General features: G+C 44.6%; 1 protein-coding gene across 1 annotated transcript; it reads left to right on the top strand.

Annotated features, from left to right (window-relative positions):
* The first annotated feature begins 4,315 nt into the window (after window positions 1-4,315).
* CMTM6 (CKLF like MARVEL transmembrane domain containing 6) lies at window positions 4,316-24,253 on the top strand. Its single transcript, XM_036760317.1, has 4 exons — window positions 4,316-4,620; window positions 16,037-16,213; window positions 18,418-18,516; window positions 20,787-24,253. Exons 1-4 carry the CDS (start codon window positions 4,486-4,488, stop codon window positions 20,916-20,918), a joined length of 543 nt encoding a protein of 180 aa, XP_036616212.1. The 5' UTR covers window positions 4,316-4,485; the 3' UTR covers window positions 20,919-24,253.
* Window positions 24,254-25,829: the final 1,576 nt, after the last annotated feature.

Consider the following 25,829-nt stretch of genomic DNA (forward strand, 5'->3'; position numbering starts at 1 on the left):
ACCAAGGTCTCCCACTGCATTGTGGGCCATCTCCAGTCATCCTGATGGATATTTGGCCACTGGACCTAGATGGCTTTGGAGGAGAGAGTGAGGCTGGTGACTTTGCACAGCCCTCCCTCTCTTAAATCCAATTGATTTGCAAGGCACGGCAGCACCTCCTGGATGTCGAGGTCCTCTTCAAGAACGAAGGACAAACAAAGAACAGCGATCTTCTCCTTTCACTCAATTGAAACTACTCTCTCCAAAGTTACCAAAAATCTGTAATCACCAGATTTAATGGTCTTTCTCAGTCTTCATTCTTCTTGACTTCATTTGTCATTGAATATTTCCTGGATACTCTTTCTTCTCAGGGTTTTCATGACACTATTCTTTCCTGGTTCTCCTTCTACCTGTGAGTATAAAGTAAGGTTCAATCCCAGGTGCTAGAGCTTTAGCTTTCTCTCTGTCGTTCCCCCCACCCCCCACCCCTACCAGTAACCTCATGAAGTTCCATGGGTCTCATTATCATCTCTGTGCTGATGATGGGGCAGCTAGGTGGCCAGTGGATAGAGTGCAAGGTCTGGAGTCAGGAGAGACCCAAGTTCAAATCTAGCCTCAAGCACTTATTGTCAAAATGAATTTTAAATGGAAACAGTCAGTACAACAAAATGGAGTTCTTTAATCAAGGTGAGTTTCAGCTCAAAGTACCACAAAGCTAGTGCTGGGGTACCCCTGGAGGGGACTGAGAACAGGATTTATACAGGATACTAAGGCAGAGAAGTACTAGGCTGCAAGTGGGAGGAGTTCATCAGTTTTACATGGTGAGTTGTTACACATAACAAGCAAAAGTCTCATAAGAAAGGTCAAGAATTGGGGCAGGTAGGCAGCGCAGTGAGTAGAGCACCGGCCCTGGAGTCAGGAGGACCTGAGTTCAAACCCGGCCTCAGCTGTGTGATCTTGGGCAAGTCACTTGCCACAATTGCCCTGCCAAAAAGCAAAATAAATAAATGAATGAAAATAAAAAAAGAAAGCTCAAGAATTTCCAGAGAGGAGAGTTTGGCCTTAAGGCAAACTTAACCCTGTTTGCCTTAGTTTCCTCATCTGTAAAATGATCTGGAGAAGGAAATGGCAAACCACGAAGAAAACCCAAGATAAGCCTGAAGATGACAGATTTGTCTACCCAGATCCTTCAGAGAAGAGAAAGCCTTTCCCTTGTAGGCATTGTCTCACTGTTCACCATGAGTGGAGTCAAAGCAGAAATCATGTAATATATAATTTACAAAACCTAAGGAGTCATACATGTCAGAAAGTCTCTCACTCATTGGTTACTTACAGGTAATGCAAGAAATTGTAGAAGAAAGCCGTGGGGGATGTTGATTAAGCATTTCACTCCTCAGGATGTAGATGCCTATTAATCAGCATCTGAGAGCAGGCCCATTGACCCTAGAAGCTATCTTAAATAATGGGACTTTTCTTATGGATATCCTGGGTTGTATCTTCAATTTACACTTTTGTCCACTCTCTTGGCAATCGAGAAAATTCCTTTCTCCTGCTACATAGATCATGAATCTGAGTGATATAGACATCCTGAGTTAGGGGGAACGGGAATTGTAAACAGGGGCAGACAAATCCGAGTGGGTTTTGGGTGTTTTGGATAGGCTGTGGGCTCTGCAGTGTCCAGCCAATGGGGAACCAGGGGAGGGATTTGCATTCAGGATAGGGAATAAAGGATTGTATTTCTGCATTTCAGGGTGTGCCTACTTTTGTGGACACCCGGATCTTACAAGACCATAAATAAAATTCTTTCTCCTGGCTTTGCTAGTTTGTCTGCAGAGTTCTTGGTAAGATCTTTATTTCTTGCAGGAGCAGAGGGAGATCCAGGGAGGGCAGCCGAAGAGAATGAACTGGTGAAGCCTTTTCTGTTCTACAACTGCAGCCAAAGAGGCTACTGTTCCATATGTGATCCCAGCTACAGAATCTGCATTGCTCCCCAGTCTCTCCAAAGCACCTCCAGTATATTCTCTAGGAGGCAGGCTCCCTCCCACTTCCACATGAGGAGCTTGCATTAGCCAAGCACACTGGTGTAGTCTGTGCATGAGCTTGTTACACCTGTTACACTGAGCCTATTTCCTTGTTACGCTGTCAGATTTCATTCATTTATTTATTCATCGCGTTGGCAATCAAAATGGGCTCTCAGCACTTAGTTCAACCAAGTGCTCTTGAAGAGTTTGGCCTTTATTTCCTTGATTAAATTAGGAGTCCTTGACAACCTCCTTGCCTCAGGGGAGGGCCTAGTTTACATGGGTTTGAGTGACATGTTTGTGACACACGTGGGTTTAAGTCGCCCTCTTTGTGACGATTTTAGGTCACATGGGTGAATTGCATGTGTGACTCACCCTTGACCCTGAAAAAGATATAAAACCAGGGGTTGACTTTCTCTTTTTCGGAGCTATGACCCACAAGCAGTGGTGGCGCATGACTCTGGGCCAGCCCTTGTTATGAGCTCCCGGGCTGAACTTAGATGTTGGTAACTATAAACTGCATTTGGCCTGTCTGTTGATGTTTGTAATTTGTTTGTATTTGCTCTGAAGTTCAGGGTTCTGACTTTTTCCCCTGAACTAAGTGAATGGTATTTGTATGCTGAATTAAAGTGAGGTTGTTAACTCCTTAGTTGCTTTCCTTACTAAAGCAGATCAAAAGAATCTGAGCTTGCAGTGTTCTGTGAGCTGGTTGTTGTTGATTTTAACCGCCCGCCGCCGCCTCCCCCACCCCCCGCCACAGCAGCTGCTAGCTGGATTGTTGAAACATTCATTCATTCACTTATTTTTATATTCAAACAGTCTGTCCAAAGAACTGTAAACCTGGCATTCTTAAGAACCCTGAGAGGCAGAAAGCACAGGGTGAGACTAGAAGGATGGATAGAAAGAGAACCCTGAGGGAGCAGTGTCACGGAAGCCAACAGATGTTAAGGAGGATGAAAACCCAGAAAAGTACATGGGATTTACATAGATAAGAGGAGGTTAGTATCCTTGGAGGCAGGGTGGGAGTGAGAGGCTTCCGCAGCCACACTGGAAGGGATTGAGAAATAAGCAAGGGAGTGCAGAGTCTAGATGCTTGTCAGTGTAAGGGAAAAGGCCATGGGAGAATGACATGAAGGAATGGCAGAGAACAACAAAAAACAATGGGGATGGAGTAGACACAGGTGTTTGTAGGCAGTTGGGCAAGTTCCAGTGAAGAAGGAAGGATTGAAGGTGAGGGAGTACATGGTCAGGGCCAGTTTCTTAGATGAGGTCCAAGCAGAGGGTTTGTCTTTGCCAAGAAGAAATGCCTCCTCTTCCTCCTCCTCCTCCCCCTCCTCCGTAATGAATAATGAATAAAGAATGTCTATGGATCTCAGGCTCTGCCAGTAAACTCCCCAGGTTCGAGGTCTGCATTTCACCGGTTTTTGTATCCTTAGGGTCTACACAGTTCTTCACAGCTTGTAGTCGCTTAATAACCGTCTGCTGGATTGAACTGGATCATATTGAGAGGAGGGAGGAGAAAGGGGAGGGATCAGAGCACCAGAAGAGTGTGTTCCTCTCTCAGTTTGTCTGTCTGTAAAATGGGACGATTTACTAGACGTTCTCCAAGGCCCCTCCCGGCCCTCGTCACAGCTGGGGGAGGGCCTCCCTAGAAGATGGATGGGATGTCTTGGGAGAGAAGGTGGGCAAACTGCCTCCCAGATAGGCCCTTCAAGGACCCTCAAGGCTTGGGGGAGGGGTCAGTGGGTCAGGGCCCGTTAAGGATGGAGGGGCAGGGCCTATGGGCTAGGAGGGGGGCCTACGGCCCACGGGTGTGGAGCGCACTTGGGGCGGGGCCTGCGGGACAGTGGGCGGGGTAGGTCAGGAAGGGGCGGGGTCTCCAGGCAATGATGCTCGGGAGATGAAGAGAGAAGGAGCTATGCCCGAGCTCAGCGGGAGGGGGGAAGAGGGGAGGCGGAGCCTCCGGACTGGTCAGAGCCAGGGTTGGGGGCATCAGGAAGGGGGAAGGGGTAGTGCTTTTGAACTGGGTGGGACCAAAGGGGCGGGACCTCCGGACCAAAAAGTGCGGATTCAGACGGTCTCGCAGGGGGCGTGGCTTTCGCGAGGAAGGCGAGGGGGCGGTGGGCGGGGCCTCTGGGTTACTCCAAGTAGCGTCACGGAGAAGCGAGTCTCGAATCCTGAGAGGAGGGTTGGAGGAAACTCGAGGGGGCGGGGCTTCTAGGCTGCGGGGGAGGGGCACGCCCCTGGACAGAGGGGCGGGGCGGGGCCAAATGTAGGTGGGGCTTCCTGCCCGGGGGGCGTGGCCGCTCCTCAGCGCCGGACGTGACGTGCGAAGCTCCTGCAGTGCACAGCGGCAGGGGCAGGGTCCGGGTGCTGAGCTTTCGCTCTCACCGCTCTCCTCCGTTCGGAGGCTCCGGCTCGGGGGCCCCTCCTGGTCCCGCCTCCGCCTCGGCTTCGCCCGCGCCCTCCCGCCCCGCCACCGGCCATGGACAACGGGGACGTGTACAACCCGACCACGGAGAATGTCCCGGCCGCTGAGAACCGCCCCGGCCGCAGCTCCTGCACCTTCTCCCTGGCCCGGCCCAGCCGGCGCCGGGCCCCCCTCAAGCTGGCCGAGCTGGTGAGGCGGCTCCCCATCTCCCCCTCCGCGCCCCTCGCCGCCTCCTCCCCGGGCCCACCTCCGGTGTGCCATCCCTTCCTTGGCCAGCAGCCCCGGCCTCCCCTTCCTCCACCCCCACCCGCGGGTCGGTTGCGCTTCCTGGAGAAGCCCCCCCCCCCCATTTCCAGCCGGCCCCGCCAAGAGGGAGGGGTCACGGGGGACGTTTAGGGAAGTGACCCTCTCCTCCGCCGCTTCACCCCCCTTCCGCGTTTTAGAACCGGAAGAGACTTGGGGGAGGGGTGTGGGTTAGAGCTGGAGCTAGCCCGGGGTCCTAGTCCAGCCCCCACATTTTAGAGATGCGGAAACAGCCCCAGGAGCTGGCGTGACCACCACGGTCCCCCGAAGCCAGGGACCCTTGACACCCCGAGTCAGGGCATGCCTGGCTCCGACACTTTACACATGCGAAAGGGTCCTCGCCCCCGGGGCTGGGTCGGTCGCCTCCACCTGGGCAGCTCCCCAGCCTGGCTTTAGGACCTGGGCTAGTCCCGTCCCGTCCCCCCCCCACTCCGCCCCGGCCTTTACCAGTTTACTCCCCCAGCCCCTGGCGTGTTTTGGATGCTGAGCAGTCATCGCGGGCGGGGGGAGACTTGAGAGGGCACCCACACACGACTGTCGGTGGCCTGAGAGCTGAAGATCCGGTTGGGCGTGTTCAAGAAATGGCAGGAGGAGGCAGAGTTGGGTTATTTTCATGCCATTTAAGCCCACTCCCCTCATCTGGGATCTTCCTCCAGCCGTTAATCACCGAGTTTGGGTGTCCTGAGAATGGAAAGCCCTTCTCCAGAGCTTGTAACTTTTCCCTGGCTCTTGTTTCCTCCTATACCTGTGAAGGCTTTTTATTTACCTCATTGTAAATGCTATGATACCACCCAAACCAGATTTTATCAATCTGCCAAGGTTTTCCTAGTATCTTTTAAATTATTAGCTGAATTTGTAGTCTTTGGACCTTAAAACTTCATGAACCTTAATAAGGATAACTAACATTTCCGTAATGCTCTAAAGTTTGCATTTCATGTGCCCTATCAATTCTGAGCTCAAACCACCCGTGAGGTTGGCAATCCAGATATACGTATTTATTGTTGAGGAAGGTGATGCTCAGAGGGTCAGGCATTTGCCCAGGATAACAACTAGCTGGTCTCCCATTTGCAGTTGGGAAGATCCGAGTTCAGATTCCATCTCAGAGACATAAGAACACAGGGGTTGGGAATATAAAGACAAAAATTGAATTACTTTTTCAAGAAGATTATGTTTTATCAAAAGAAACAGCCTGTGCCCAGATGTGTGTATATATTCATAAGGAATGGCCAGCAATGTAGGGGTGGATATATCAGGAAAGGCCTGGTGGGAGCTGAGCTTTGAAAGAGGCCAGGGATAGACTTGAAGATGATGGAGGTAAGGAGAGAGAGCGCATTGTGGGCATGGGACTGTGAGAAGGATGTTTGTTTAGACCGCAGAGGATGAAGAGGCATTACTTGGTAATAACTCTGGGCATGTAGACTGGAGCCAGGTGGTAGCGGCTTCGAATGCCAAACAGGAATCGGAGTTTTATTCTCATGCAGTGGGGAGCCATTGGAGGTGCTTTAGTTGTAGAGGGGATAGAGGCAGCGGGAGACCAATTACCTGATTGCAGTGGGGGGTGCACCTCCCTTCGAGGTGAGGAGGGGCTTGAACTAGGGGGTGGAAAAATCCTCCAGATTTAAAGCTGACTTTTTGCCACATTGCCTTTCACTTTGTCTTTTTAAATATTGCCTCCCCCTACCCCAATTGCTTCAGAAATGGTAAACTGAACTATTTCTTATTGAGATTTGTTCATCATCTTTAAGAATTGAACATAATGGGGCAGCTAGGTGGAGCAGTGAGTAGAGCACCAGCACTGGAGTCAGGAGGACCTGAGTTCAAATGTGGCCTCAGACACTTGACACACTTACTAGCTGTGTGACCTTGGGCAAGTCACTTAAGCCCAATTGCCTTGCCTTCCCCCCTCAAAAAAAAAAAGAATCGAACATAACCAGTCAATGTTGATAGTCATCTTTTTGGGCTCTATTTTGGTTTTGAAATAGTTGTCTACATATTCAATTCTCTAAGAAAAATTGGGTCAAAAGGGGGCCAGGCTGGAATTTTCCAGGTTCTCTTTTTTAAAGTAAGAAACATAGTTACTCTCATTACTGGGGTGATACAATTTGTTTCACTTTCATTTTTCTCAGAGAATTTTTGTACTTGGTTTAGCTTTGTCCTTGATGTTTTTTTATAACGTTGTATCGTTACCTCTTCCTTGTACAGTGTAAGAGATCCTACAAGAGTATCAGTTGTGTAACTTTTTTTTTATACAGACTAGGAAATAAGAGCCAGGACACCTGACTTACCAGATGGCAGCTCTGCAGAGCTCATTACTAGAAAACAGGCCTCCCGTGGATCAGAGGAATTTAAATCTAGCATGGCGCAGGACAAAGGCTCTGCCTTTTAATCCCGGCGCTCTATCAGTGCTGCTGACATTTTAAAAACATTGGTATCTTGTCTATCAACTTCATCTCCGAATATTCCTTCTTCACCCAGTGAGCAATCTGTTGTAACAAGGATTTTAAAAAGAAAACAGTCTAGCAAAAATTTACCAACAGATCACCTCAGTCTGAGCCTATCAGAGTGGTCTATATATAATATATTCTCCACCCACTGCAGGCTTGTACCTTTGAAAAGCAAGAACCCCTGCCCCTAAATCCTTGTGTGACCTTGGGTACATCATTTAACTTACTGGGGCTTTAGCTGTGGATCTCACCAGCTTCAAGTCTGTGGTTCTCTAAATATGACAGTGACTACTAGTAGGGTAGATGTGTGATGTAGTTGACCTTGTAGCCCGGAAGTCCTGAGTTCAAATCCAGCCTTAGACACTTAGCAGCTGGGACCCTGGGCACCTTCTGTCTGCTTCAGTTTCCTCATGGGCAGTAATAGTAACAGCACCTCCTTCCCTAGGTGGTGAGGATCAGATGAGATCATATTTGTGAAGCGATCTGCAGACTTTAGAGAGCTATATACATTCGAGCTATTATTACTGCTGTCAGTTTAGATACAGATAGCTGAAGGTTTGAAACAAGTTAGGGAAAGGGAAAGAAGAGTTTGGAGTGTGCGATGATTCTAAAGCCAGCTGGAAAGTGACAGGTCACACTGGGACTGGAGCCCTGTTCTCCTGACTCTTGGTTCCTAGCTTTTTCCACTAAGTATGGTGCCTCATATACCACCTGCAGCTGGGTGGTGCTACTGTGTACAGAGTGCCAGGCCTGGACTCAGGAAGGCGTGAAGTCAAATCACTTACTAGTTGTGTGACTGGGCAAGTCACTTAACCCTGTTTGTCTCAGTTTTCCCATTTGTAAAACGGGCTGGAGAAGAAAATGATAAACCACTCCAGCATTTCTGCCAAGAGAACCCCAAATAAGGTCGCAAAAAGTCTAACACAACTGAAAAACAGCTAAATGAATAAAAAGGATCCCCCCTGCAACCACTTTTCCCTCATGAGGCTGAGTCTCTAAATGTAGGCAAGGACAAGGACTTGATTTCCCAGGGTAAACATTCAAGGCAGTTTCAGGTGACTGGTCTGTCCCAGAAATGTACATTTTTTGTGGAATTTTTTTAAAGGAGTTTTTTGTTTTGTTTTGTTTGAGGGGAGAGGGTACTTATGTTCAGGTTTCCAATTTGGTTTGTGTAAGCTAGTAAATATAGTACAGTGAGCTCAAGATATTTATAATATACTTGTCAACAGACTCTGCATTGTGATTACAGTACCAGTGGAGTGCGCCAGTGTTTGCACAGTGCCATCATTGTGGTCACTGTCCAGTTAAGCCATTTGCTTTAGGATTCCCCAGTGATATCACTTTATTAACTGAGAAGCAATGCTGCTGTTCTTTAATGCCAAGAAACAAGAAAATTAGACTTTTTAGCCAGAGCTTAATATTAAGTAGCTGCTGTATCACTGCCACCATTTTAACTTGAGGATGTGCTTGCACTAATGTGAAGTGCTGTGTTGAATGCCCTACATGAATCACCAGGGCAAATGCTTTTTGAGATGGTTAGCATGGTCATTGGCTTTGAGGGCTGGAGCCCATATTGCATCATGCTCTTCTTCTTGCTCACGATACTTGTTTCATTTTTTACTTCATAGGATCGTAGTTTTAGAAATGCAAGAGTTAGAAGAGGATCATCAACCTTCCTTCCCCTCCCACAATCGCCTTGTCATTTGTTCACCAGTAAGCGCTTCCATCTTCTCCTGTGTCCCTGCACCTGCCTCTGGTCCTCTTCTCTCTCCTCACCTAGATTTTATTCTATCACCTTCTAGTCACCTCTAGCTGTTGCTCTGATCCACCAGTTTTCCAAAGCTTGGGCTGTGATTGTCCTTCCTTTACTCAGTCTTTGGGTGCTTCCAATTGCTGGCAGAATACGGTACAAGCTCCAGATACTGGCATTTGGTGCCCGCTACTGTCTAGTTGCAAGCTGCAACTTAGGTATTCTAGGTTCCAGCAAACTGGACTGTGGGCTGTTCTCACAGCACCCTCCTGGCATCAGATTCCATTTCCTCTGTACAGATGACACCTTCATCTCAGACTGGATGGCTCATAGCACATCCCACTCGGCAGGGCCAAAACAGGACCTCTCTGTTTCTATCAAGGCCACTCAGTGGCCAGGCTCTGACCATGCTGCCCCCCTGCTCATTGAGGTCCGGGGGCCCCTTTTACCTCCAGAAACGAAAGGAGAGTCCTTGGTGTGGTGTTTAAAGCTCTTCCTAACCTGGCTCCTGCCTTCCCGTGAACCCTAAATGCCAGCTTTATGGCCCTACAGTGCGTTCCTCAAACAGCCCTCCATTTCCTGTCTGTGCCTTCAGGCTGAGATTGCTCGGCACCCCTCATGGTCATATCTTTATTTTCCTTTTTTCCTTGAAGGCTTGGCTCCCTTCTCACCTTCAAGAGATCTTTCCTAGGACCCCCCTCCTTCCTCTCTGGGACCACCTAGCTGCCATCTACTCTGTACATATCTGGGGCAAGGACTGTGTGTGCCTTTCTTTGCCTTGCCCAAGCTCAGCACAGTGCCTGGCCTGGAGCTCACACTTAACGAATGCTTGTCTGCCTGCCTCTGGACTTAGAATAGGCTGCCATCTCTATCCATGAAAGTTTTTTCCTTCAAGGCCCAGTTTCATTTCTGTTTCCCTTCTTGTCTCTCTGCCATTGGCGTGCAGTTTCCAGTTTCTCCAAAAGCTTTGCCCTGCCTCTCTTGCCCTTTGGGTGCATTCCTCTTTCTCCCATTGGATAAGCAGAGATTGTGTCCTGTCTGGTGTAAGTCCCTTGTACATATAGGCTTGTAATAGACATTTGGAATTGAATGTCTTTTACAGAGTTGGAACAGTGTGGTGGGACAAGCTCTGCCTTCTAGTTTGGCCTCTCCTGTTAACAGGGTGCTTAGCACAGGGCCTGCTGCCTTTTTGTTGTTCAGACTCTCACTGTGACATACCAACACTGTCCATGGGGTTTTCTTGGCAAAGATACTGGAATGCTCTACCATCTCCTTCTCTAAGTGGATTAAGACAAACAGGTTAAGTGATTTGCCCAGGGTCACACAGCTAGTAGGTGTCTGAGGCCAGATTTGAACTCAGGTCTTCCTGGTACTAGTAGAAGCTTAATACATGTGGATGAGATTGGGGAGCTTTGGGCAAAGTCACTTACCTTTCTTGATTTTAGTTTCCTCATTTGTAAAATGGAGGCTGAATGAGGTAATTTCTGAGACCCTTTCTAGCTTAAAAAAAACCCCTTATTCAATGAACTCATTCCTAGAATTTTAGAACTAGGACCTTAACACATAAAGGCAATGAACTATTCACGTTTCTGAAGCACTCAAAGTTCTATATAGTACATCATTTGATGCTCACATCAGCACTGAGCTGGGTGCTATTATCCTCATTTTCCAGAAGGAAAATGAGACTCAGACTGCCCAGGGTCACACAGCTAGTGAGTAAAGGTGGGATTTGAACCCAGATCATCCTGACTCTTAAGACTGTTGTCCTGTCCCCAGTATTTATTGGTTTGGAACATACATTCTAGTCCTTTAAAATATCTTATTTAAAAGTATTGATAAAATTGGTAAGAAATTTCAACTTTGGTTTTCTATCTCACTCATTTAATTTCTTCCTTTCCCAAGTAAACCATCCTTTGTAACAAGACTAGTAGAAAAGAAGTTCAGCAAAGCCACCTAACACCCAGACTAAGTCTATGCAGTCTGTGCAGTCTATACAGCATTCCAACCTCTTTATTTCCCTCCCCCTGCAGTGAAAAGGGCGGGGGGCGCTGTGGGGGAGTATTCTGTAGGCTTCTGTTTCCTTAAATATAAATAAGGATGGGAGGAAGTCGTCTCTAAAATCCCGGAAATTTTCCTCATTTCATTGTATTCCTAGGTAATTACAGTAAACCATGCTGGAAGTTGTTTGTGGAGATGCCAAATTATTTTATTGGCATCTAATAAATATTAGCTCTTGTTGCTATTGAGCACAAGGCTGGCCAGGCTGAATTGATTGCAGTTGTTTTCTTAAGGTCGTCAGTGACCTCCTTTCTTGGTAAATAAATGGCCTAAGCAAGTCCTTTTTGATCTGACTTCTCTTTTTTCTTTTTCCTTCTTTGGATCTTTTTGTCCCTCCACTCCCTCCCAGACAACCTTTCTTTAGAAAGAGGAAGAAAAAGAAAGCCCTTGTGAAAGCAACCAGCTTATCATGAAGTCCAGGCTCCCCATGTGACCTCGTTCCCCCGGGGGTTCCCCTGCCTCTGCAAAGAAGGAGGGGAAGGGGTTTCCTCATCTCCCTTCTTTGGGCCCGGCTTGGCCATTGTGCTTTCACAACCTTCGCTTTCAATTGTTTTGTTGTTTCCACTTACATTGTAAAGTCCTTGTGGTTGTTTTTTTCTTGGTTCAGATGGCTCTACTCTGTACCAGTTGATGTAAGTTTTTCTACACTTTTCTGTATTCTTACAGCATAGTGTTATTACATTATGTTATATATCACAATTTGTTTAGCTATTCCTCAGTCAATGGGCAGTCCTCCACAGAAACCCATCTTGGGTGCAGCCCATTTGGCACGGGCAGGACTTTGGGTTCTCACAGAATCTCAGAGGAAGACACTTGGTAAATTCCTCCCCAGACTGGAGCCCCTTCCAAGTCTGACTCAGCAACAAACTCATTTGAGGATCCACCTACCTACCTTGTCTTATTTGTCACCAGTTGATGGACTTTTTTAGCCACTGTAACAAAATAAGAGTCATAGTTTGCATTTGTTGGGAGTAAGCCCTGTTGATGAAAATAATCTTCAAGTATGAATTAAATAGGTCTTTATGGACTAACTTGGAAATTGCCATCTGTAACGTTATTTCTATGGTTTAAAAAAATGTTAACCAGTTTCAAAGAGCTTGTGTTAGGGATCAACTTTTGGAAGGTAACCCATTGCAAATTAGAAAATTCTTATACCCACATGTGAATTACAGGCACTAGAAGTTTAGGCTTCTTCAGCTGTAGAGAAGTTTTTCTTAGAGAATTCCCTAGTTATTGAGCCCAAGACCCACCCTTCCCAACCTAGCTTTTCCTCCAGAAATTGTATTTTCAACATCCTGCTCCCCTGAGGCTAAGTGAAAACTGTCTACCCGAGGAGCTGTCCAATCTGCTTGGTTCTCTGGTTTTTCTCCTTAAGCCCAGCTGTACCTGGGGCCTTCTAATGAAGAGTCACATAGTCCATCTAGTCATTCTAGTCCTAGGATGCTGTTTTCTGTTAGGTTCCTTGTTTACTCACTATTCATCTTAAGCCTGAACATGACTGGGTTTGGCTCTTTCCCTCCATCTTTTTTTAGACCATTTTAAGCCCTCTTCCTTTTGTTTGATCAGATGGGTGGGGGATCCCTACTTTCCTAGCTCCCATTCAGTTCTTTTCAAATATTTAACTGTCTTCATTTAGCTCATAATGGCTGATGCAAACCCAGCTATTTTCTGAACACTGCCACTGTTGTGTGCTTCTTGGAAATGTGGTGAAAAAAATGAATTGTAAAGGGGTGTGGTGGTAGAGGGGGATAAAGATGTGGAGGAGTCTGGGGACAAACTAGTGGGGCAGGCGGAGAACCTTGTGGCCTTGAAATGTTTATTCTGCTCCTAACTCTGGAGCTCTTGGAACAATGTCAAAGTGTACCAGCTTACAGAGTGAGAGCACCTTTCCAAGTTCTCCACTTTGGTAGTCAAAGGCACCTGGTTCATGGCCTCTTCTTTCTCTTTTCTCCCTTGGTGATCTCTATGCAGATAACTTCCAAATCTACATATCAACCAAACATTTATTAAATTAAAAATTGAACAGTCTCTGCCCTCAAGAAACTTAATTCTTTTGGGGGAGGGGAGAAATAACACGTCTGCAAATACATTTACATGAGGTAATTTGATGGGGAACCACTAGTAGCTGCCAGATCAGAAAATACTTTCAAACATCCTTAATCTTTAGTTCCGGTCTGTTACTACCTGCTTGCTAGACCACATTTCTCCCTGTCCTGTAGACCTCTCAAACTCAGTATATCCAGAGTATAGATCCCCCTTCCAAGCTTCCCTTTTTCTGTTGAGGGTGCTAATGTGCTTCCATTCATCCTTGTTCAAATGTCCCTCTGCTTCCCTTCCTAATATCTCATCAGTTTCGAGTTCTGGCAGTGTGGTAGCCCAGTGGATAGAGCACTGGCCTTGAAGACACTTACTAGCTGTGTGACCTTGAGTTATTCTCTGGATTCTGCTCAGTTCTCTCTATCAATTCCTACTACCCTGGATTCTCTGATTATCTTTTGGATATGTATTTGGATTATCTTTTGTGGCTCATTAATTTATTAGATTCACCTAACACACTTTGTTCAGCCATTCATCAGTTGATGGATTAGATTCTAGTTCTTTTCTCCCCTTTCAATTCCCTTCTTTCAGGATCATGAAGTTTGTTTTGCTTGGGACTGTTTCCTCCTTAGTATTTTCCTCCATCTTACTCCTTCCCCATCCCAGCTTATTTCCTTGTTGAGCTCAGTGTATCCCTACACCAAACTTTGTGTGCATGTATGTGTTCATCTCTTGTTTGTCTGTTTCAGATAAGAGGTTCCTTTGCATGTTTCCCCCACCTTACCTCTGTTTGCATCCTCTTCCCATGGACTCCAGTTATGAGAAACAGCATATTCTCCCTTGTTTCTTTCTACACTCTTATGTTCCTTTTATTCTCCCTTCTCTTGCTCCTCTTAAGTCCTCAGAACAGAACCAGTCCATCCCCACATCATCTGTTTTTCTTATTTAACTCTCTGCCCTTTAAAGGGATGCTTTACTTCACCCACTTTAGAATGTTAGAACTTGACTACCGTGCAATACAGGCCCTTTGCATTGTTCAAATCCATTTACCTTTCTAGGTTTCTCTTGGCTTTTATGTTTGTATTTCAGAGTTCTTGCTCGTCAGAAATCCTTGAAAGATCATTAAAGTTCTTTTTTTTGATCTCTGTAGGATTGTACTCAGCTTTGCAGGTTGCAGGTTCTTGGTTGTAACTTATGTGGCTTTGTCTTTTGAAATGTTGAATCCCAAGATCTCTCATTTGTAGTAGAAGCTACCAGGTCTTATGTCATCAAACAAGTGTTTTCTTGGGTGCTCCCTGGGCTATTTCTTTTTGGATGATTTCAGAATTTTTTCTTTGGCCTGAAAGTCCTGGATTTGGCTCTGATGTTCCTGAGATTTCCTTTTGAGGTTTCTTTTAGGGGGTAGTCAATAGATTCTTTCTCTCTTCACTTTTCCCAGGGCACTTTTAATTTATGATTTCCTGAAGACTATGTCTAGACTTTTTTTTTAAATCCCGGTTTTCAGGTAGTCCAGTGATTAAGTTTTCTCTCCTTAATCTGTTTTCCAAGTCATTAAATCGACTGACCTCCTTTTCTGCTTCCTCTACATAGCATTCCTTGTCCAGCCTTTGGGGCCCCTCTGCTGGCAATGCCCTCCTTTCTCCCTTCTCCTTCATAGTATCTAGTCTCCAAAGCACGTGTTGGTGCCTTTTCTGAGCCTCCCAGTTGTTAAGAGTCTCTCTTGAAATTTCTTAGTCATGACTCATCCATATATGTTTTGTGACCTTCTGGACCCTTCCAAGGGAAGCCGTTTGAGGGGAAGAACAGGGGTTTTCATTTATGTTTGGTTTTGCAGTCCCAGTAGTAGGCACTGAAATGTTTGATTTGCATTTGAGTAGGAACATAGCCAATATTTTTCTTTTAAACTGCATCATTCATAAGGAGTGTGACGTAAGATAGAAAGGGTTTTTTTGTTGGTAAAGGACCAGAGACTGAGCAGGAAGGGAAAAAATAAGTTTCATCTTACACAAAAATAAAATAATGATCATAGTGGAGATACTTTTTTAATTTCACAGTGGAATAGGGAAGAGAAACTACAGATAAAAGAATCTGAAATACTAGATACTTAGTGCTTTAGTATAGTAGTCAGATTTTTGAGATGGTCACTGACGGGTAAAGAAGCACGTTCACAAAACTGCAGTTGTGATTGAGAGAATTGATGGGGAAGCATGGAAACGATTGAGGGGTAGAAGTGGGCAGATGTTCCATGGTGCGCTGGGCCAGACCAGATGGATGTGTTACTGAGCCTTCTGTGGAGCAGGGTAGGAGACCAGGTGGGGGTATGGGGAAATGGCCATGATGGAAAAAAAAAAGAAGCTTCAATAAAACATTTAAAAAGAGAGAGAACCCCACAAGCAGGTGACTTTTTGTTTATTTTCTGGGGTTTCCTATTCACTATATCTTGTGCTGTGGTTTTGTGACACTTTACTGGATTCAGCCACGGTCTAGATTAGTTCAGGGCACAGTAGTTTACATCCTGTGTGTTATGTCCATTAAATGGGAGTTGAGTAATCTTTGAGCTCCTCAAAGGCTGGGACCTTTCTTTGTATTCCATTGTTTGGCACTGTGCCTGGCACATAGTAGGCACTTGGTGCTTGTTCACTTAACTTGCTAGGGTCCTTAGAACTTCAGACTGTTTTTTTTTCCAGAAATACATTCTTTTGTTTTGTCAGGACCTGAGCATTTGGGATGACTTGTATGAGCAAGGGAGTAGGGTTTTTCCCTAAACCCATTTCAGGCAGTGCCTTTGCAGGGGTCAGATAAATGTGACCTGTGCTCATCTTCTTGTGTTGACCACAGTGTGACAGCTTCTGCTTTCAGGACCATGCCTGGATTTTGCTGATGCTTTTTTGTCTCGTGGTCTGTCTGTCTTTTGGAGTAACCGAGGACATTATGCCCTTTTGGCTTAAATGTCTTGGTTTTCTCTGTGATTCTGGTCTTCTCATTGTCTTTTGTTTCACCCCTTGGTGTGCAGGTGCTGTCTCTGGTGGCCTTTATCTGTGAAGAGATCGTGTCCCGCTGCACACAGTGTGGAGGCCTTTACTTTTTTGAGTTCGTCAGCTGCAGTGCCTTCCTCCTGAGCCTCCTGGTGGTGATTGTCTACTGTACCAGTTTGTATGACAAAGTGGACCAAAGCAAAGTGAAGAAGTCGGTGAGAGCTCCTGTACCACCTCCCCACCCAAAACCCAGGGGGGGACCTGGCAAAGATGGTCCCCTAATTACTGGGTCTTAATTGTTTGATTAATAATGTTCTTTTAGCAATGAGCCAGGCAGTCGGTAGAGATTTTTCTACATATTTATCTCTTACCAGCCTTTCCTTCTGCCACATGAAATGAATGATAGGAAGAAGATACACTGTGAGGGCAACGGAGGGTTTAAGATGAGAAAGAAAGCAATATGCCAAGACAAAAGCACATTTATTAATATTTTGATATTTACATGCATCAGATTCAGAAGAAGATTAGAATTGTGACCTTCAGTATTTTTATGGGGGTTTGTGGGTCCTGTGGCATTCTGGCTCTTTTCTATATGTGGCTGCCATTTTAGGGACAGTCCTTTGAAAGGAACCTTCCTTAAACATGTTGTCTTGGCATTTTCACCTCTGTAAAAGGTTGATCAGTTGAGATGTTTTAAATTGTCTAAATTTGTTTAAATTGTTAGCCTTCAGGATTTTGATCCTTTGGGATCTTTTGCCCTAAATGTTGCAGCCATCAGCCTAGAACATGGTTCTATTCTAGAAAAGACAACCTAGATAAAAATGGTGGTCTTTCAGAAAGAAAAAATCTTGGCTATACCCTGTTTTCAGTTTCTCTGACAAGACATCCCGCTTAGAGATGCAGCTCTCTGAATGTTTGAAGAGTGATTCTGCATCTTAGTAGGTCTTGAATATTACTGCGAGGGACTAAAACAGCAAAGGGAGAAAAGCCAGTGTCTCATGGCTGATGGCTTAGATACTCAGCCTCACTGGGGCTTCTAAGGGAGGCCAAGGCTTTTTCTTATACTGTGGCTGGAGGTTCTGGCCTCGCACCAATGAATGCTGTGCCCCCAAATTGGCTTCTTTGAAGGAAGATTGAACATGACAACTGAATTTTCTCTTGAGATGATTGTATGTTTCAGATATTATACCCTTAAGGAATTACTTTGCAAAATGACAAAGCATTATTAAAAGGAAAATGTAGTTTTTATTACATAATGAGAGAGAAGCATACTTAAAACCATACTCTAGCTGGGAAGGTGGATGATCTAGCCATAGGTAGTCTGGAATTACCATTTTAGGCAGTGGATTGCATTAGTTGGGGTAGAGGTGGTGCTTCTCCACTTATTCTGGCTTGATTAAAAATTCCCAACACAGTTAGTAATTGCTTTTTTATTGAGAAACGACGAAGAGTAAGAGCTTAGGATAAAAATGAAGAAGGAAAGATCTTTTTAAAGGAAAGAAAAACATTTTTTTTTCTTAAATCAGTAAATAAATAAGATCATTAGGTTTAGGAAGAGAAGGAATCTTATAACCCTCTCATTTTACAGAACAGGAACCTGGAGGCCACTAAGTGAAGTTGCTGCCCCAATCACAGTGGTTATACTTCTAATTAGGCTTGGGATTGGAACTCAGATCCTTGGATTGGAAATCCAGTGTATTATTTTTCAGTGATTCCCCACCTTCCCTTACACACACACACACACACCCCCTACACCCCTTTTTTTCCTTTCAAAGAAATTTCACTGTAAGGATGTAGCTATAGTTGAACCAGTACAATTTAAGTCACTCAAAAAGTGGGTGGCTTATCAAGCTGTCTCATACAGCCCTGGAATTATAGGCCTCCTGAGGGCTTTGGAAGTTACACGCTGAGCAGAGACATGGCAGGGAGCGATTATTTGGGGATGGGGATGGAAAGCTGGTTGTGTGTAGTAGAGTCATGGTTTCCTGTGACATCGTTTTCTATTCTGTTTCATCTATGGAAATGCCCATGTGGTTGGTATTTATTAAATTTCGAATAAAAATAATTTTTTAAAAGAGAAATCCAACCTTGTAAACAAGCTTTAGCACAAAGTTGCTGGGCGCCCCAGGGCTGTGGTGGCTCCCCTTTGCCTGTAGCTCAGCAGAGGTGGAGCTGCTTCAGCTTCCAGGCATGAACTGAATACCCAGGGAGGAGCCCAGCAAGAGGACTGGCCTCTGCTGAATAAACCTAGTCTAAAAGTTGAGTAAAGCTATGGGAAGACTGAAGATTGGATCATTGCCCCCCAAAAAACATTTGCTCATCACTGTGTGGGGTTTGGTTTTTTTGTTAAAGACAAACATTGAACTTGACTCTTCCACATGCTCACCTTGGTCTCTTTCCCTTTGGTTGTGGACCCCAGGACATCTATATCACTTTGATAACTGGATTGATGTTTTTGATAGCATCAATAACCTTTGCTTGCACCAGTGACCAGACCTCGCCAGAAACTGCTGCAATTGTAAGTGGATGCATTTTCTCCCTTGTATTCTTTTCCTAATGAACTTATTTCCATTTTTTGGTCTCTTTTAGAAGTTCTTTTATCTAACATGACTTCCTACAATTAGCTTTTTAAATAGTCCAGCAAAAGACTGAAAGGCCCGTCAGTCCTTTGCCATCCTCTCCTGGACTGTGTGACTGTCGACATCCTAGAGTTGGGGGAGATGTTGATCTCCATCTCACTGTTCTCTGTAGGGTCATCGCCTGTTTCTTCCACTTTTGGGGGCTGTGGGGAGTATTGCTTGAGGTGCTGGCAGTAAAGCCAGCCTTAAACAGTGTGCCAGTCAGTGGTTGGGCCATTTCACTTTTCTCCCTTTGAATCCTTATCGTGCCACTGTTGCTGCCTGGCTCCTCTCATCCCTGAGGACGCCCCCACTCCCTTTACCTTCTCTGCCCCTGTTCCTAAGTGCTGTTGGCAGCCTCCTTGCCTCTAATGGGACCTCCTTTTTTTAGTGGCCAGCCATTTTTCCCCTGTCTTGGTGATTTACTGCCCCATTTTCCATGATCACTTGTACATTCTCTGCTCTCTTCAAACTCCCAGCTTCCCCTGCTCTCCCTCTTAGCAGAAAACTGCCTCCCTGTTCTGTTGAAGAGAGTGCTTTCAACTGTGCCTTCTCTCAAAACTTCTTAAAATCTCTTCCATCTTTTCACTCTCAGAAGAAGAGATGGCTTTCCCTCTGCCCTTCCCATTACACCTTCAAGGTCTTGTTCTATCCTGATGTTCCCAGCACAGCACAGTGAGTAGTTTTCGAATAATTGAAAGCTGTGGTACTAACTGGGTACAGAAGGGATAGCAATGGGGGAAGGCATCATTTTATTTTATCTGTTTTTGGAGACAGTTTTGAGCAGAAACATGGCAGGGAGTGATTATTTTACTTTAATGACAAGGCCAGGTCGATAATCTTGAAAATTTGGGACATCTCATCATTGAGAGACATTTGGCCACATGGACCTTTTTCAGCACTGTATCTAATGTCTGTCTTCCTGTTTCCTGTGAATGCTCTATTCTGTATAAAATTCTTGTTGGCGTTTGTCCTCTTTGGATTTTCTCTGATTACTTGGAATATTAAGCACAGAAATAAAGTGGAATTATTGGTGCTCTCTCTTAGACAGTCTGTCGGAGTGAACTCCCAAGTTATTTTGAAAGGTTGTTATGGAAGGGATTTTCTGGTTTTATTCTTTGTAGTTTGACCTAGGTCCTGTTCAAATTTTCCAAGAAAACACATTTTGGTTTTTTGTCATTTCTCATGGAACAAATAGGTTGATTCTGTCGTCCACCATCCCTCCATTCTTCTGTCATTGCCCCTCACCTTGTTCACAAGTGAAAGAGAGAAAAAGCAACAGGGAAATTTGAATCTGATGAACTTAGGAATAACTGGATTTGGGAGAATTGAACACTTTGAGAAGGTTGCCCCTGGAGCCCCAAAGACTTGGTGTCATCATGGGGTGAGAACTCACTTGGAATCTCGGGTTCTTCCCCTGTTGGGGGGGAGGCTGTGGATATGAGCTTATATCTTCATTTTTACTAACTGGTAACTGAAATTTAGCATTTCCTTCAATTATTTAAAAACATTCTTCTCAAATGGGCCCGTCGGCTTTTCACTGCTGCCAGAGGGGCTTCAGATTGAAAGAGTGAAGATTGACTTAAAGGTGAAGTCCTTTTCAGGGCTAGTAGACATTTTTTCATTCTCAGGCATAACCTATTGGAGACCCCAAAGATCCTCCTCAGGTTCTGTTCACTGCGCAGCTCTGTGTCCCCTCAGGAGCCCTGCCCAGGTGCTCCTGCCAGTGGCTGGATGATTTTCAACAGGAGTGAAAAGGGTTTGTATTTGGTTTACAGAAGTGAGTAAATTAAAACCGATGAGCTCTTGTGGCTTTTTGGACAGCTCAGTAGTGCAGTGGGCAGGGTGCCCGACTCAGTAGTACATCGGGCAGGGTGCCCGACTCAGGAGTGCGGCAGGCAGGGTGCCTGACATAGAGTCCAGAAGACTTGGGTTTTCGGAGTCCTGTGGTCCTGGGCTTCACCTGTCTTAGCTTCCTTGCTTGTAAACAGAGGATAATCATGGCCCCCATCTCCTGGGATTGTTGTGGAGGTTATAGGAGTGAATATCTTTGAAGAGTGTTGTGTAAGTGCCATCGTTAGATTGACACCGTCAAATTCAAGTTGTAACTCAAAGTCATCATTGACGCCTGAGTGTGGATTTGAATTAACTTTCTCGTTTCACTTTCTAGGTATTTGGATTTTTGGCGAGCATCGTATTCCTGATTGATTTTGGTTTACTGAAGCTTGAAAATGCTCGGAGGTCCCAGACAAGGAAACCTGAAGTCCCCACAACCACTCTTACCCAGCCACTGAATCAATGATCGAGAAGGCAGGAACCGGAGAAGAAACAAGCCAAGTGGAGAGTGCTTATAAAATGTGGAATTGGACTCTATTTAGACCAGCTGTCTTGTTTACTCACTTGTGGGGGCCTTGGGAGAAGGATGAGGAGGCACCTTGCCAGCACTTTCATCAAAACTCTGTCCAGGTTGCCTTTTTTCCAACTACTGCTAAAGTGTGTGCCTTCATGAAATTTCCTGTTGCTATTTTTTTCTTTAAAACCCATTGTCTATCAGGTGATGAACCTTTCTGTGATACTGTATGACAAGACCTATTTGACTGTGTTGGCTTTCAAATGGCGCCATGTGTTCGTATAAGTGGGATGAAATGTTCATCTGATTGACCCTTGTTCAAATTGAATTAATTTGCTTATTTGAAATTTTGGGGGAGATTTAAAAGAAGAAAAAACTAACCTAAACATTGAGTGACTGAATTTGACTTTATTGAATAATATTATTTAACATATTTAAAAGGGAAAAAAGTGTTCAACTTTTCAGATACAGGAGTCTTGCTTTTCTCATTTAGTGTCATATCTAGGTGCGATTGTAGCTCAGCCATGAAGCAAAATAATCATTCTTCTCAAATACCCCATCCCCACCTTGGAGGGTCTTTGGCTAGTTTGTATGTGTGGCTTTAAGGAACAGTGACAACCTCTAGTCCATAGAGGCTTAACGAGTAGGGAGGTAATTGCCAGATTGTTAGTTATGAAAACCTATCAGCTGGTGGGCAAGAAGAGACATTTACCCCCTCCTCTCTCCTCGGAATCAGAAAAGGGGAGCTCCCTCCATCATCTGGAAGGCTGAATACTTTGACACACTAATAGTAGATTTGGCATTGTTGGGCTCCCATACCTACAAAGGCGAAAGGCCACCATATAGCCATCACCATCTCCCTTTTTGAGTGCCTGCCTAATTCAGTGGTCTATATTGAGAGCTGCTGGAATGCAGTAGCATTTGTTTGGGACAAACTAGAACAAAGAATTTTAGCTGTTAACTTTAGAGGGAAATCTCAGAGAAGGAAACTCCATCTACCAAAGCAGGTGCAGAGCTGCCTGTGGTCTTAGAGAGCTGCCTAGAGCCTGAAGAATTGAAGCTATTTATCCAGGGCCACACGCCCAGTACATGATGGAGGTGAGCATTCAACCCAGCCTGGCTCTGAGGCCGCCTTTCTGACCTTTACACTGTGGCTGCCGCTTTGGGTCCAAATGCTGTTTCAATTCATGTTTGTAACCCTACAGAACAGGGGAGCCAAGTGCGCCCTAACCACCTTGATTAGTAGAAAAAGTACTCTGTGTTTGCATGAGCATGCTGGCCTATCAGGTGCCTGTAGGGGCTGGGTCTGGGTAGATGTAAAAGAGAGGGGACACAGAGAGAGACTTCAGATGGAGGGAGGGCTGACAGGTTTACACTTGCATTGCAGTGACTTCCATCTGGTTGTGACCCTGCTTACGGTTAGACCAAGCATTGCCTTCTTATGGGCTTGCCGTCTCCCCACGTCATTCTGGGATGAGAGAACACGGTTACAAGATCCCCACTCTGACAAGTTACAGATTTAAGCCATAGATTCACTCCCTTTCATTGGAAGATTGTATTGTGCTGTGAGAGAGAGGGGGCTGTGTCATGCAGAAATGTTCTGGAACCTCCTTTGTTTTCTGTAGAATACTGCTTGTTGTAATGCCTTTCCATTACTATGTAACCCTTGAATATAAAAATAGATTTTTCTTATTAATTCCTCTAGGTTAATTTGTAGCTACAATGAGTTCAGCCAGTACTGCTGGTGACTCAGCTCCTCACTGTTGCCTTAGGAGTTGGTATTTCTCTGTGAAAAGGGGCCAGCGGAACCTGGAGGGTTTTGCATGTCCATTCAGTCACACTCTTCATCCCGCAGGATCCCCAAGATTTTCCCCTTGGGCTTTCCTAAAGCTCTGGGGAGCAGTGCTGCCTTTTCCCCCCAAAAGCCTGGTTTGCCATCCCAGTTTTCACAGATGACCCATCAGGATCAAAACTACCCTGATCTTTATTTCTTGTACATGAATCATGTTAGTTTGTATCGAAACATGACTCTCGAGTCCCGTCAAGATCTATGTTTGTTCACTAGATGAGGAGTCCCTTTTGAGCAACACGAAGCTCCCATGGGAACTAAATACAGGATATGTGACCTGATCAGACCAGTTTGGAAACTCCCTTTTGGATATGTGGGAAGACACATATGGGCACAATTTTGTGTGTGTGTGTGTATGTGTGCAATAAGTTTCAAGACCAGATTAGAAGGTTAGACTAAAGCTTCCAAGTGTGCCTTAAATAGTACAAATAGACAAATCTATTGTCTCAAATAGAGAATACCAAGCTCTTTATGTCCAATAATGAGGTTTCTTCTGAGGCAAATTATGTAACTGGATTTTGGACTCTCTCCACTAACTCGGTGTTCTGGGTCATGGTCTTAGCAAAACTCTTGTTCGCAACATGCTTGTTTTTGAAACTTTACAATTCTTTCAAAAGGTCTAGTTATGGCTTGTTCAGTAACTTAATTTATAATCTTTTTTGGGAGGGTGTGAGGAAGTGGGGAGGTCAGGGGATCTCTTTTTGCACTTTTAAGCTCAAGCCACTACTTTCTCAAGTTTTCCATTTCCCAAGCCTTTGAATGACTAGTGACTTTATGTTCCTCGGGATGGCTGGGTTTGGCCTTTAGATTAGGGTCCATGCTGAGGTTGAGGGCTGTGTTTCCGAAATGCAGTGCCTAACTCTGTTTGGTAGGTACATAAATGAAATCTTAATAAATCAACTTAATTTGGATCTTCACTGACTTGAGTGGTCAGAATTTTTTAAAAATTAACTAACTGGACCCTTCATTTGTAAATCTCTCGTATTCAAAGTTCCACAGATTGAAGAGTTATTGGGGTAAAAACAAAACAAAAAAAACTTACATCTTAAGATTCAAAACAAAATTATAAACTTGAATATTAATGTCCTTTAATGAAAAATCTGTTAAAAGACTTCTTTACATTATTAAATTTCCAACTTTTGTTGATGTATTTTTCCCTTTTTTCTTTGCTTTCTGCCTAATTTTAATTTTCACTGGTTCTTCAGAAATTATAGGGTGAAATTATTTTAACATGAAAGGCTTATTAGTTAAATTATATCTTTGTTCGTGGGTATGTATGTGTATTTAATGTTATTTGCAACGGTCTTTTGTATATATTACTTTTTAAACTTTCTGTGGCCTTTTTATCTGCCTGGTTTTTGTGGTGCTTTTTACAAAACAAGAGGTAAAATTTTGTAATTCTCTTTTTGAATAAATTCATTTTACTAAAATTGTCCTAGACATTCGTTGCCTCCTTTTCCATAGATAGCAGCCTAAGGTGCAGATGAAGGCTCACTCAGGATGTGTGGTTGGAATGAGCATTTTGGAGCCCCTGCTCAGAGCGCTGTGTAGATATATCATGGGAGGGTACTGAGCCCACCTCCCCAGCCCTTTCCATATCCCTGGAAAGACATAAAACAAATGAGCAGGTTTAATAAGTCACATAAAAATGCGCAGATGAATAGTAGCATTTGAATGAAGTATCATGCTCACTGGACTCATTCCAGAAGCCCAGGCTCCCATCATGTTTCTTGGAGCCAGGTTCTGCGGGCTCAATAACCTCAATCTTTTGGGGAACTCTCAAGTTCTCTGGGAGAAGGAAGAAGTGATGGCCAAGGCGCCTTCCATTTCCAATCTATGATCTGAAGCATCCGGGTTTGGGTGGCTTTGGCACAGCAGCAAGTATTTGTCTCCACACTCGGCTAAATTCTTTCCTCCAGTTGATAGGAACACAACAGAGCCTATGTGACTGGCCAGAACCCTAGAACACTGATATTCAGAGTTTGTGTTTGTAATAAAAAAAACAAACTTCAATAAAATTAAGGGATGCTGCTGTGTGTGTAGTCGAACCCTTTTGCTTTGGAAAATACTCATCGGCTAGGTCTCAACACAAGATGGAAGGCTGGTAGACTGCTGGATTAGTTTTTTTCAACATCAGAAGGAAATTTTTTATTTTTGCTCTTTGCCTTCCCTTTTGATGGACCCTTATATTTGGCCCTGTTTTCTCAGTGTAACACACACTAAGCATTATCTCAAGATTGTACAAGCTGAGGGATAGCCACAGTAATTGTGTATACACACACGTACACGTGTATACATAAATATGTGTTTTTACTTAGCTAAAACAAAACTATCAAAGCATCTTAAATTTTGCATTTATGAAATCAGTACCACAAGCACTTCATGCTTTAAAGTTCAGCTGTGCAGTAGGCTCCCAAGACACAAATACAACAAAACTGCAGTTTCTCATGAAGAGAAAAGTAGTAAGTCATAACCACTAGCCTTTATTAAGGACATGCTATGTGTCAGGCCCTGTGCAAAGTATGGGCAGTACCAAGAAGGGCAAAGAACAGTCCCTGCTGTCGAGGCTGATTACCTTGATGAGGACAATCCCAATTTTCCTGGGCTTCTGTTTCTGAGTCAGAACAATGGGGGAGTTAGAATTGATGTCTCCTGATGACCCTCCCAGCTCTCTTACGACCCCTAAGTGTCCCAGAAGGATGAAGAAAGCAAGAGATAAGAGGGTATACATCAGCGTACCAATGTTAGTGGGGAAGCTCAAAAACAAGCTACTTTATATAGGTCAATGCTGGCACCATACTGCCAGAGTTCGAAAGGGCATCCTTCCTTCCCGTGAACAGTAGCTTGATGTATTGTTTCTGGGGAGGTGATATCACAAAAGGGTCTGTCTGAGGGCTAAGTATCTTGTGACAAAAAAAAAACCCAAAACATTCAGTGTGTGTTTTATATCATATGTGATAAATGCTACCTCACCAACACCACAGCCTGGAATTCATTCCACAAATATGGAGGAT

Source organism: Trichosurus vulpecula, chromosome 5 (assembly GCF_011100635.1).
Source record: "Trichosurus vulpecula isolate mTriVul1 chromosome 5, mTriVul1.pri, whole genome shotgun sequence".
NCBI lineage: Eukaryota > Metazoa > Chordata > Mammalia > Diprotodontia > Phalangeridae > Trichosurus > Trichosurus vulpecula.

Excerpts from the sequence above, each read along its gene's own strand:
- CMTM6 (XM_036760317.1), top strand. The coding sequence starts at position 4,486 with ATGGACAACGGGGACGTGTACAACCCGACCACGGAGAATGTCCCGGCC. Across the intron at positions 4,621-16,036 it reads CCCTCAAGCTGGCCGAGCTG|GTGCTGTCTCTGGTGGCCTT; the intron begins GTGAGGCGGCTC and ends CTTGGTGTGCAG. Across the intron at positions 18,517-20,786 it reads CGCCAGAAACTGCTGCAATT|GTATTTGGATTTTTGGCGAG; the intron begins GTAAGTGGATGC and ends TTCACTTTCTAG.